Below are 13,819 nucleotides of genomic sequence, written 5' to 3'. Positions count from 1 at the left end.
GCTGCCCTTTATAATTGAGGACAAATCGCGCACGATTTTCGTTGCGCATAACTCTATAACTATGTGCTCTGCCAGCACCATTTTGGTATCATTCAAAAGCTCACATTTCTCGCTTTATTCGTTATTCGGCAACATTTCTGGCGCAGCGGTCATGAAAAAACAGAAAAAGAAATTTTCGGCACACATTTATTATTGGCTAGTTTGAGCACATGACCAAGATGGTGAGTCACGATTGGCTCCAAGGACCACGAGTGCTCAAATGACGAGAACAGCTGCCATTTTGTCTTAGTCTTGTGACTGCGATGCTGGCTATGCTAAAGGTCCGACAAAGTTTTGTTCTGTGAATCGTTACAGGCGGAAATGTACGAGACGCAATAAACTTCCGAAAGTGATTCCATCGTTGCAGTCAACACAAGATACCCGGCAGCTCCCCACTGAAGTCGTACCGCCCCCGAAAGTCGGCGCCTCAACTGCTTTGCCGGATCATGCATATCCATTCGCCGGCTACACTCGACAAGATTCTATCTACGACGGCCACGGAGCGAAGGATTTGCCGTTTTGTTGAAGATCTGATTGCCGATAGTGCAACAGCCTCGGTCGCGAAGCCCGCCACTCCGTAAGTCTTTGTCAGACTTGCAGCAGTGAACAATCTTCTCGACGTTTTCTCGTGGAACACTTGCGGTGGTTCTGCGTAGCTGGTGCGGAGCGATCAGGATTACGGTTTCACTACTAAACTGACTGTGGTTTGCGAGATCTGCGGTGAAGTTGCGTCGGGACAGAGCTCGCAGGGAATTGAGGGCCAGAAAACGTGTATTCCTTTTGAAGTGAACGTACTCGCACTGCATGCTGTGTCGTTGACACAGCATGCAGGTGCATTATCTCTGCTTTTACTTGTGCTATCACTAATTCTTTTTTTCTCAGAATGGCAAAGCTTTGTAGAGTGCAAATAAACGAAATAATGTAGCATTTATTAGAAAATTTCCAAAAATTATTCTTTTTTTAGCAGTTAGATGGATTTCTCTCACTGAAGATTGCGATTTTCTCATTTGATATAAACATTGGGTTAGAACCCCGTACTTGCTTATTTGTACTCGTTAATTCCACATCATTTTCGTATGTCGATATTTATTATGCCATGTACAGTTTGGTAGATAGCTCACCTCCAAGCAAATTATGCAATAAAGCTGAATTTATTCAATATCTGGAAAGTTGCTTACTCTGCAAGAAAACTCCAGGTATATTTAAAACTAGCACATCGAAATACATGAACTCAGCAAGTTTTATCAAAATCTACAAAGAATTAAAATAAATTTTCGAGGGTCGCCCCTTAACATGTTATATGTTGTGAACTATTCGGTGCACAGGATGTTGGAGTTGCCTAGAGGGGGTTCCAAATTGCCAAAACACCACTTCTAGCAATGAATTCAAATATTAGAACTGTTGCAGTAAGAAAACAACTTAATATTGCTGCTTGGAAGCTGCTTAGTATTAACTGCTTAAAGTGTTCCTCGTTTGGAATTGGTATTGCAAGTGGCAGAGTGTTCTACGCCTCCAAATCCAATGATGTTTGACAGCGCAAACATAGACAAATGAAGGCAAAAAATAAAAAATTAAGACAGGCGCTGCAGGTAGCGCTTGTCTTTGTCAGCATCCTTTGTCTATGTTTGCACTGTCAAACATCATGGATGAACACCAACTAGGCCAGTCGCATACCTTACTTTCGATCCAATACCTGTGGCTCAGTGCGGCATGCGGAGATGAGAAAAATGCAAGAGGGCTGCGAAAAAGTAACACAGGACCCAGAAATGTCTGCAATAGGATATGTGCAGGACAGAACACTCCCTCTGCCTTAAACCTTGCTTGCCTGGAATTGACTTGTGGTTCTGCAATCTATACAAACGAACCTCGGCATCATAAAGTCACTTTAGCTAAAAATGTTAAGTGAACTACAAAGCTTCTGTCTGCGTTTTGATGTTTCTGTATCAATACTTCAAGGACTCTTGAAACATTCTTGGTGGATGGCAACTTGTCATTGAAGAGAGTACCATAAGGAAGCTGGCCAATACAGCAGCAAAAAGTACAAGCACCTGAAGGAGAAATCTTTAAAGCAAAAGTTCTGCGTGGATCATACCAATGAGTAGTGGACACCAACATGATTCCGCATGTGCATGCACATTACCACCAGGGCCCAGCAATTGCTAGACTGCCATTTTCTTTTCCACGGTGGTAAATCTCGAGGCCACAATCACTGAAACATACATACGTAACAATGATGACACCGTGTGGTGACCCGAAGACAATCAGCATTCCTTTTGTTTTTGCCGTGGAACTAGTAGGTTCACTTTCAGTGAGTGTTTTCCTGCTCAGGCTGGTCACTGGCGTGTTTGGGACCATATCCGTGAGACCATGAACATGAATGGCAGCTGCAGCTTTGTGCAACAGGATGACAGGTGGCACAGCAGTGAGTGCATTCTGCCCTCTGCTTGATGCTTTTCACAACATTTGCACATAAAACGGCATAGCAATTTGTATGCACTGTCCAGTAATTTTTGTTTACTTATCCCAAAGGGTCCATGTACGTGCATGTGATACTTGTGAACTTCGATAGGTTGAAACTGCAGAACAAAGTTACTGCACTAAATTGCAGGAACCAAGGCACCTTCAATTAAAATATGTTCCCTAAACCAAGGTTCGCTATATTGAAGCCTGGCTCTATACATGACCTGCAGCCGAATGGTTGTTGATGCTGTAGGTTACAAGTGTCTCTAGGTTACAGGCACTTTCTTCATAAATGTAAGTCTGCAAATTCCTTGTTCACAAGTTCTGCTAATTCTTCACCACAACCAATATCAACCTTGCAAGTCATGCAATAGGGACGGAACATTGACATGGCATTTGCAAGCAGCTGCAGGTCTCTCTCACACACACACACAGAAAGAGAAGAAATGTACGCGATTGTTTATACCACCAATGAAGCAGCTACAAGCACACATTTTTTTTGCATGTCAACATGATTTCATGTACAGTGAAATCGTTTGTTATTCTGAAAGGTCGTTATAGTGAAAGCCCCAAAATTAACCACTCCGTCCATCAACCCATCAGTTAATAAGTTGTCACTGTTTTAGCTATCCACGAAACTGTTACTGTTGGCTCTCAGCCCGCGCTGTTGCTTTTTTTTTTATTGATTCCGCTGCCCAACCACAGAAGCACAGTGAGCCACGCACGCGCAAAGCAGACGTTGAGGAAACAACTGATAAAAAGGAAGCTCCATGCCAAAGTGCAATGTTTCTTGTTTGTTTGCTTTCACATTCTTTGCTGTGGACACCGCGACTGTCTCGCTTGAGGCTGACACCTGAGCTATTCCAAAGCGCAAGCACCTGTAAACAACACGCCCTCCCTGAAAAGTGCAATGTGCCACCGCGTGGCATCCCCGGGTGTACGGAGGTTACATTTCTTCACGCGTGTAGCAAGTACGGCTGCACAAAGAAAGAGGCATGCGCAGGAACAAGGGCAAAAGAAGGACGAGACGTGCCTCTGTTGCTAGGCAGCACATACATTTGGGCAGCGTGCACTCACAAAACCTGACGTGCTGTTGCCTCCAAAATAGATAAAAATCTAGTTTCCCGTTTTTTATTATTATTATTATTATTATTATTATTATTATTATTATTGAGCGCAGTCTCAGGCTTTCCGAACTCGTGCATTGTGGCGTCCACATTCTGCGCTTTGTTGCCTCCTGGCCTACTGTTTCGGCTGCCATGAAAGATGCACGGAAACCGAATAATCCCCAGATTTTAGAATATTACCGTATTTACTCGAATCTAATGCAAATATTTTCCCGATAAAATGGGTCCAAAAATTGCGTGCGTGTTAGAATCGAGTACGACCCTATATCTGCATTACCATATCGCCATCGCCATTTCAAAATGGCCGCCTCGTTCATCACGATGCTGCAAAAAGAAGGAAAGTGATAATGTGTAGGGAGACGGATGAAAATCAGTTTGCATCACGGGCGTTCAGAGTTCCCAAAACTTGCATGTGGGACTGGCGCAAACAGGAGAGGCATTCTACACTGGCAGTTGCTATGTACAGCGCAAATCCTATCTTGAAAGCGATCTGCAGCGAAGACAAGAGTCTACGCATCTAGGCGCACCACGTCTGTTCTTAGGCTTAGTTTGAGTCAAAGCAAGAAGCCAAACAAAGATGAATTCCCTTGCTCCCGATTCCTCACTCCGGTATTTAAAGTTTCCGCGGTCATTGAGTGAGACGTGTTCATGCTTGTGTGCATGTGACACCATGCTTGTTAATTTAGCTAGCAAGCAAATTTTTTAAAGTTTATACGGCCAATAAAACTACTATCCTTACTTTTCGTATAGCTGTCTACTAATTTGCTATCGTAATCAATGCTTCGCCTTTCATGCGAAAGTACGATTTATTGCAACCTCAGTGCATTGGCAGTAAATCTGTTTTTTCCAAATGAGAGAAAGTTGTATTTCTGCATGAAAGAATGAGGTGCGCGCTAAAATGGAGGGTGCATTAAAATCAAATACGGTAGTTAGTTATATTGAGGCATTGTTAACATGACATGGAAACTGAATAATGATCATTATTCTGAAGTGTTCGGTATTGTGAAATTTGTATACTGAAGTATTTTTAGACTGAAACCATAAGAAGTCAGCTGGAGACTTCTGAAAAGTTTGCTAATGTGGTGTTCATAGCATCGAGATTTTACTGCATAGGTAGCAATCACTCACATGGCAGTGTTTGGAGACACAGGAGATGCAGGTGGAGTCAGCATAGTCGCTGGGAAGTCGCTGCCATTGGTCAGGGTGGCACTGTCCTTGGTGACAAGGGTTGACACTGAGTTGGCAGTGCCGGCGGCAGCTGCAGGACTCAGGGCAGACTCTGCTGTTTGCGTTTTACAGTCGCGTGTTGGAGGTTTGGTCGAGGATGCTGCATTTGTGGCCAATGTGGGAATAGGGGCGGCAGCTGGTAAGGAGGAACTGACAGCGCTGTTACTTAGTGTGCGGCTAGGCGCAGCACCACGAACTATGTCAGAGAGCCTGCTGTTGGCTGTCGCTGCAGCGGGTGTCGTTAGAGCCGAAGAGCTGTCATCTGACACGGCTCCCTGGCCCAACGATTCCTCCTCCTGAAATTAAGTTGTTCCAATAAGTGACTTTTTGCATCAGACACAAATTTGTGGCAAGAATTAGATGAAAGAAAAAAGTGCCCACCACCAACACAAGCTATTTGGAAGCATTAAATGTTTCTCCCGACTATAGTGCTTCACACACGGAAACTGAAGTAAGATACAAAGCCCCAATTGATTACAGTTGAACCTCGTAATAATGAAAAAATTGGTGGGGAAAACGGAAAAAATTCACTTCCGCACAAATTATTTCACAGATAGGAAATGCGTCATAGAGCAAAACCTTTCGGTCAAGTGCTCTCTCTCTCACGCACACGCACACACACCAGTTAAGAGGCCTCAAAGCAATGATAAAGATGTATGACCCAGAAACTTCCTTAGTTTAAAGGGGGACACGGATCCAATAAAATTTGCTGAAAAATCACTTTTTTGAAATCATTATTTTTGCTACAGTGTCTGATGCATTATGTCAGAAATTTTCACGCATCTTGGACCAATATTTTGGTCGTCATGGTGTTTTATATCACGTCAGTGAGCTGTATTTTTATCGACGAACAAGCAAAAAAGGACCTTTTTCCGTGCCGCACAGCTGCCGTTCTAAGTTTCCGATTGCAGCCGTCTTGGTCTTGTTTGAAAAAGCAACTCTTCCCATTTAGTTTTCGCGCCACCGCTACTCTGTGCGCTGAATGAATATTAAGAAAAAGCCAGCGAAAAAGTAGTTTCAATGTGAAATACCATTCGTTGACTGAGGCACGTGATTGTAATATCGCCATGCCATTGGCGGATTTTCGTCGTTGTCTGCTTGGGCATGCAAAACTCGGCACGAAACCATGTCGAATTCAGTTTCAGCTTGCTACCCGTGCCGAACCCCGCTGGAGTCTCCCCCTTGTGACTGCAGAATAGGCTTAGCAGATGAAAGCGCTTTTGACAGCGGCCGTCTTCATGCAGCATTCCAGCACTACTCATCCAGCTCGATGATTTGGAGAAAGTGAGGGGAAAAGAGAGAGAGGGGGAAGAAACGAAAGAAAGAAAAAAGAAACGGCAAGACTGCTTCAACGCCGGCTACCAAGAGAAATTCAGATTTTGTCGCTCACGCTGATGCAGCCGCTGCTGGCTTGGATGCGATGCAGACTCACTTCGTTATCGTAAGCTGCGATTCTACAAATGCTCTGCCGTCCTGTGTAAAACGCAAGTTGCGATGCGGCACCAAGCAATGAATTGCACCAATGAATTGCACACTTCACAATTAGACGCATTGCGTAGAATTTTTAGACGCACGACGTTTTTTTCGCGGTCCCGAGAAAGTTGTATAATCGGGGTTCCATTGTATATCATTTTCAATTACAAACTGGTGCGTTCGTTAAAATCCTCGAATCTAAGCAGACCCTAGCGTTTGGTATATAATTAGTCTACACCCATGACAACGGACACGCATGCAACAGACTTTCGGATACAAGAGACCACATTTCACCCTTAGTTTGCTCTACAGTAAAACCTCGTTAAACCGTACCCGCTTAAACAGTAGTTTCGTTTTAAAAGTAGTAAAGTCAAATCCCCGACTCGGCGACCATTGAACATAATGTGTTTTGCTACGAGCTACGAGGTTCGACCTTTTGCCATCACTGTCTCTGTTGCTGAAGTGTCGCCTAGCGGCAGTGATGAGGAAGGCTCGGAAAGCGTCACGAGAAAGCTGAGAAAATCTAAAGGATGGTGCAAGGCGATGAGCAGCTCACAAGCAGACGTCTGTTGAGGCAGACTGAGTATGGGGCAACAAAGACGAGAGCATGGCGGGCGCGGCATCAACGGGAGCCGCCGCCGCCCGCGCAGCAGCCAATAGCAGGTGCACTTTAGCCCGTGGTATTTGAACACGCTGCCAATAGCGTCTCAACCGCGCCGACGATGCCATTTTGCAAGGCGGCAAAACAGAGAAAGAATTCACGGTCAAAACGACACCAAGATGGCGCGCGCAGGCCGCATGGGTCGGGAATGACGTGCGCGCGAAGCTTAACTTCATTTCGGCATTTGCGCGTTGCAGTTGAATTAGGTGCTGATAATTACAGAACAGGTAGTTTACGAGACATAAAACCCAAAAATATTCTTTTTCAAAAATATACTTTTCGTGATTTTCCAGTTTTCCAGGGCCCCGTCCCTCTTAAGGGGGGACATGGGTTGTAAAAATAACGTCACTTATTTCTTAACCAAATTAGATGAAACTGCACAGACTTGTTCAGTTTCTTGAGCTGATTTCAAATATGTAGTTACATCTTGAATAGGTAAATTATTTCCTGAGATAATTAGTAATCACATTCTATTGTTTGCTGAAACAATAAAAATATATATTTTTAACATAACATTGTTATTAACACATGTATAGATACTAGAATGCATAAGAAATACAGCGCTGCAAGCAGATTTAAAATTGTTTAAAATTCATTGTTTAAAATTTCTTGTTTTTCATTATGCATAAACAAATAAAAATTTGTTTTTCGAGCTGTGAATGCAAAATCTACTCTCAGCGCTGCTTTATCTGCACATTTAGCTTCATGCTGCAAAAAAAAAAAAAAAAAAAAAAAAAAAAAAAAAGAATTTATAGCCCTAGCTGTCCCAGGTCTAAAGATAGGGCTAAATATGCATCAGGCATGCAGTCAGATTGACTGTTTGCGCCCGTGTGCCTTTTCTTCAAGGTGCGGCGAGGAGGTTCACGGTAAACGGGTTGATGTTTTGATCTCTATTGACGCGCAATGAATTCCAGTTTGACAATACGTCAGTGCAGTTCGTACACACGTGCTGAAGCTTGACGGCAAGACCGTATTTCCGCTCACCTCTCATGATTTGCGCATCTCCCTTACAAATCTTGCACTGTAAATGCGATATCAATGCATTCACCGCCTCCAAGTGCACGATGGTGAATGCCATTTCGTCAGGGGGGACCACGGCGTCGGCACGTTTAGCGATAAGATTTCGCTTCCGCTCTGTCGCCTGTGGCTCAGTGCGGCATGCGGAGATGAGAAAAATGCAAGAGGGCTGCGAAAAAGTAACACAGGACCCAGAAATGTCTGCAATAGGATATGTGCAGGACAGAACACTCCCTCTGCCTTAAACTTTGCTTTCCTGAAATTAACTTGTGGTTCTGCAATCTATACAAACGAACCTCGGCATCATAACGTCACTTTAGCTAAAAATGTTAAGTGAACTACAAAGCTTGTGTCTGCGTTTTGATGTTTCTGTATCAAAACTTCAAGGGCTCTTGAAACATTCTTGGTGGATGGCAACTTGTCATTGAAGAGAGTACCATAAGGAAGCTGGCCAATACAGCTGCAAAAAGTACAAGCACCTGAAGGAGAAATCTTTAAAGCAAAAGTTCTGCACGGATCACACCAATAAGTAGTGGACACCAACATGATTCCGCATGTGCATGCACATTATCATGCAGGGCCCAGCAATTGCTAGACTGCCATTTTCTTTTCCACGGTGGTAAATCTCGAGGCCACAATCACTGAAACATACATACGTAACAATGATGACACCGTGTGGTGACCCGAAGACAATCAGCATTCCTTTCCGCTCTGTCGCCACAACGGATGACATTTCCTGAAATTTCTCTTTTGCTTCCTTCTTCTCATCCTCTAACTGTTGTGGTAGCAAAATTTGCGTGTGAAGACGCACACGGCCGCTCTCCGCGATGCTGTCTGCAGCTGACGAGCTCGTAGGTCTAGCGTCCGTTAGGCCTACCATGGCGGCAGCGGCGACCGCTTCAGAGTCTGCACTGCCGATAGCAGCGCAGTCGTCACCCTCGTCCCAAGTCGTTGTGGTTCTTGAAGTTCTCCGATAGCCCTTTCGCTGTCACGGATGTACCGGTACGTCCTCTCGCTTCCCCCCCCACAGTGTCACTGACGTACCGGTACATTCTCTATCGTGCATTCAAAATTTTGTGCCTGAGCGCAAAGCTGGCGCTCCTAGACTGGCCACGCCATCTGTTGACTCTTTCTACAAGTTCGTATTTTCGCCTCGACCTGTGTTAGTGCATGTATTGAAGAGTACGGTGCGAATGCCACTCACCCATCGCTCTCTTTGCTGAGTGGCGCGGTGGCTCCGCGTTCGCTGTATCATGCGTCGCGCGTGTGCGGTTATGGGTTCAAGGGCTGTTCTGCCATCTCCGCTGGTTTGAAAGTTTTTATTTTTCTTCCGTTGTTGTGTCTGCTACGGCGCGTCAAGTTCAGAGGCACGCGCCGTCGCCTCTCCGAAAAGAGAGGCTCTATTGCCGCTTTCGCTCTCTAAGGGCTGTTCTGCCATCTCCGCTGGTTTGAAAGTTTTTATTTTTCTTCCGTTGTGTCTCCTACGGCGCGTCAAGTTCAGAGGCACACGCCGTTGCCTCTCCGAAAAGAGAGGCTCTATTGCTGCTTTCGCTCTCTCGCCGCACCCTCGCTTCCGACTTGCAGCAGTAAACGTAAAGCCCTTCGAACTTTGTTTTAGCCTTTTTCCATCTCCCTCTGTCTTCTTGATCACGCAACGTCCCATTTCTCTCCGTGCATCCTCCCTGCACGCGGTTACTTTCGGATGGCTGAGTGCACAGGCCTTCGTCTGCTCATTGGAGTGGTGGCTCAATTCCGATTCAGAATACGAGCCGAGCTCGGAGATTCTCATTCGAGAAAGAAGTGAGTTCCGCATCGTCAGATTCGGATGTTGAACGGATGTTATAGTCAGGCTCATGATGATGATGATGTTTACTAACAACAGCTGCAGAACACCGAAATGTGCATATTGCATTGACTATGTTGTTTGTATACCAATCATAATTAAAAATAAATTGCTATGTTCATTCCCTGTTAAGCTCGTTCCCTGAAACCAAGCCGACACTGGAGGGGCGTCATGGCCAGAAAGGTCCGACAGCGAAAGGGATAGCGATCACCTCACTCACTTCCCAAATTTGTTCTTGGTGCTGAACTTCTTGATCGGCCGAACCATAGCTGCAGTCAGTTGACAACACCAAGACAAAATGGCGCGTGTTGTGCACGTCTCGACAGCGTGAAGCATACGACGGGAAGGCTGCTAGGCCAATCGGGTGCCTAGACTGTCACGTGAGCCGAACAGCCAACACAATCGTGCGTTGGTACGTCTCAATGACACGTTTTTTTCTAGAAAGCCAATGAGCAAGGACAGCCAACGATGGCGGGAAATTGAAGGTGAAGGGCGGCTCTTTCAAACGAGACCAAGACTGCCATAATAACCAGTGTGCGACGGTAACAGTTCGACGTGGAAAAAGTGCCATTCTTGCTTAAGGGGGGACCTGGGCCTTGAGCAATACCATTATTGATATTGCTGCTATAGGAATGAAATTTGTAGATAATATGTAATTTAATGTGCTTGATGCAAATATGTAATTAGTTTTTCTCTATATAACGAGACAAATATTTTATACAATTTTTCCTGTTCCAATGTTTCGGGATGACTGGCAGAAATCTTTTTCCAGTAAGAAATGTAAAAGTTATGTGAAAGTATTCCTGAATGTTCAAGGAGTGCAGTAAGCATTGTCTCATGTTTCTACCTCTGTTCTATCCAAAGTTACAAAAGTTAGAAGTTGTAACTTCACATGCGATATATATATTTCTTTACTTTCCTCAAAATTGTTTCAAGGTGCAGAAATGTGGTATTATAGACTTACTGCACTCCCTGGGAGCCTAGCTATCAGATAAAGCAAAAATTATTAAAATTGAATGATTAGGCAAGTAACTATGCCTCCCGCAAAATTGCTAATTACCAAAAAAAGCGTATTGAGAAAAGTGGAAAAAACTAGCCACCATGTGAAAAAAGCATTTCATTACCCTGGATGCATGAAATTGTCATAGCCAATGGCTCAGAAGGCTCTAGGGGAATAATCTGGATGGGGATTTCCTCGCTGCCTCCGCTTTGCAGCTGCTTGAAAAGCTGCCAAGGACATTCGCTTTCTCTCCACACTAACAACGCGACAACAGTCCTTTTCAGGGGGGACACTGCTATTGATATAATATTCATTTTTTCATCAATATTAATGAAACTTTGGAACCTTATTAAGATTCTTGTGATGATCTCAAATGTGTAACTATTTTTACCATAGGCCAATTACTTATAAAGATAAATGAGATTCATTGTTCATCATTTGCAGAAACAAGAGAATACTACCCACACTACAAAAATTCATATTGCCACATGCCTAGTTATGTACTAGAAAACATAAGAAACACAATGGTAGCAGTACCTTTTTGATATAACTAATATTAGTAACTCTATAGCAATTCAATATCCACTGTTCCAAATGTGAGTTCCCCACTGTCTGATCTAAAGCAGAACTGAAAAACTTTAAAGCATAAATTCCAATATCTGTTCCTACCATTGTGTACTTTGCACACTCAGCTGCAAATAAGCCACAACAAAAACTATGGCTCTATCTGCCTTGAAGGCACAGATATCGCTGCTGCCAATCAGTACAAATCAGCAAGTAAAAAATCGGTGTTTTGGGAAAACGAGAAAAAAAGAAATACATGCACTTTTAACCAAAAGTGCAGAAATAATTTTGCACTATTTTGCAGTGAAAGTGGCTAAAAGCCACCAGGAATGTAGTCGCTCTGACCGCGGCCACCCAAATGTGCCAAAAACATCGTTTAGCGCCGTTCGCAGATTCCCAGTGGCTTGCATCGCGCACGCGCGGCCAGGTTGGGGTTCACGCCGGTCGAGCTCCACGCCGACGCGATATCGCCGCAGCACGCGCACGTGATAACGATCTTTATGGCGAGGCCATATTCCCGTTCGCTTTTGCCTACTGCGACGTTACCGCCGCACACCTTGTGCTTGAGAAACGATTAGTGCGTTCACGGGGTCCTACTGATGATAGCGTCGACTGGTGGGGCTGCAGTGCCGTCGGCGCGAGTGAGCAAATCCAACTTCAGCTTTGACGCTGGCGTTGACGCAAGAACTTGAAGTTTTTTGAACATTCATCTCCCTCTGCAGCAAATCCGCACGCTGCAACATTGCAGTGTCACGCCGAACGCGGCCGCTGTCCGGTCACTCATAGGCGAGCTAGCTAGGCCTACTTCGGCATCGTTCGCGGCTACGACATCACTTGCGGATAGCGGCGGATGATTATCGATGGTTCTCTGAAGAAATGAAACGCATTTGAAAGTTATAAGCTGATTGATTCTTCTTTTTTGCCGTAGTTGTGCCTCCTGGCGAACTTTTCCGGTGGATCGGTCATCGTTCCGCATTTGTAACAAACCTACGAGACGCGCCGTCGCGTCGCCTGCGGAATGGAGCAGACGATAGGAACCTCGCGCAGCCAACCACAGCACGCGTTTCTGATCACGCGCGCTAGTCGACGAATGGGATCGCACGTTCGGACTTTTTTTTTCTTCACGGATTTTAACGTCACCGGCGAGCCGACGGAGTCACTTTTGGCGGGAAATTGAAGAAGAAAGGCTCCTCTTTCCAACGAGACCAAGATGGCTGCGATCGCGCGCGTACGAAAAGGGCTACGCGCCGCGACAAAAAGGGTCATTTTTGCACGGAATTCAGTTCACAGGGATGTTTTAAATTGATATTGCGGGCAAAATACTCTTCCGCGAGACGTGAAACTTGGTGAAATAAAGGAACAGTAGTTGTAGGTACTGAAAATGTTATTTTCAAAAGATCGATTTCTTTCGCGATTTTTTTCGCCTCAAGACCCGTGTCCCCCCTTAAATTTGAGCTCAGATTCACCTCACAGGCGCGTTAAAAATTGAATTTGCAGCGAAAATAATGATAAGTGAAGCTAGAAACTTTGCAAATTAGGGCAAAAATGGTTCTAGATTCCGAAAATGTGAGCTTCAAAAAGTATTCGTTCGCAATTTCCGGCCTTTTAAGACCCGTTTCACCCCTTAAGGGGGGACACGGCTCTTTGCGGCGAAAAAATTGCGAAAAAATCGATTTTTTGAAAACGAAATTTTCGATATCTACAGCTAATATTCCTTTAATTCACCAAGTTTCGAATCTCGGGGAAGAGTATTTCGTCCGCAATATCAATTTATAACATCACTGTGAGCTGAATTCCGCGCAAAAACAGCCCTTTTTATCGCGGCGCGTAGCTCTTTTTCTACGCGCGCGATCGCAGCCATCTTGGTCTCGTTGGAAAGAGGAGCCTTCCTTCTTTAACTTCCCGCCAAAAGTGACTCCGTCGGTACGCCAGTGACGTTGAAATCCGGGGAGGAAAAAAAGCCCGAACGCGCGATCCGATTCGTTGACTAGCGCACGTGACCAAAAACGCGCGCTGTGGTTGGCTGCGCGAGGTTCCCATCGTCTGCTCCACTCCGCAGGCGAAGCGACTGCGCGTCTCGTAGGTTTGTTAGCACCATGCCCAACGATGTCCGATCCACCGGGAAAGTTCGCCACGAGGCACAAGTTCGGCAAAAAGAAGAAGCGATCAGCTTATAACTTTCAAAAGCGCTCCATTCCTTCTGAAAGTATCGAGTAGCTCGCCGCCAACCGCAAATGATGCCGAAACCGCGGACGATGCCGAAGTAGGCCTAGCCAGCTCACAAATGAGTGAAGTCGTTACGGACAGCGGCCGCGTTCGGCGTGACACTGCAATGTTGCAGCGTGCGGATTTGTTGCAGAGGGAGATGAATGCTCAAAAAAAACTTCGAGTTCTTGCGTCAACGCCAG

At 45.1% G+C, this 13,819-nt stretch overlaps 1 protein-coding gene across 8 annotated transcripts in view; it reads right to left on the bottom strand.

Annotated features, from left to right (window-relative positions):
• Nucleotides 1–13,819, bottom strand: part of Larp4B (La-related protein 4B) — a 109,599-nt gene that overhangs the window by 13,154 nt on the left and 82,626 nt on the right. For all 8 annotated transcript variants that reach the window (XM_055077304.2, XM_055077305.2, XM_055077301.2 and 5 more), the window contains one exon: nucleotides 4,755–5,149. In XM_055077304.2, coding sequence (XP_054933279.1) covers nucleotides 4,755–5,149 — 395 coding nt within the window. The remainder of the gene's footprint in view (nucleotides 1–4,754; nucleotides 5,150–13,819) is intronic.

The sequence above is a fragment of the Dermacentor andersoni genome, chromosome 2 (genome assembly GCF_023375885.2).
Source record: "Dermacentor andersoni chromosome 2, qqDerAnde1_hic_scaffold, whole genome shotgun sequence".
Lineage (NCBI taxonomy): Eukaryota > Metazoa > Arthropoda > Arachnida > Ixodida > Ixodidae > Dermacentor > Dermacentor andersoni.
Note: the sequence above shows the minus strand (reverse complement) of the source record. Positions and strands in the feature narration are given on the sequence as shown.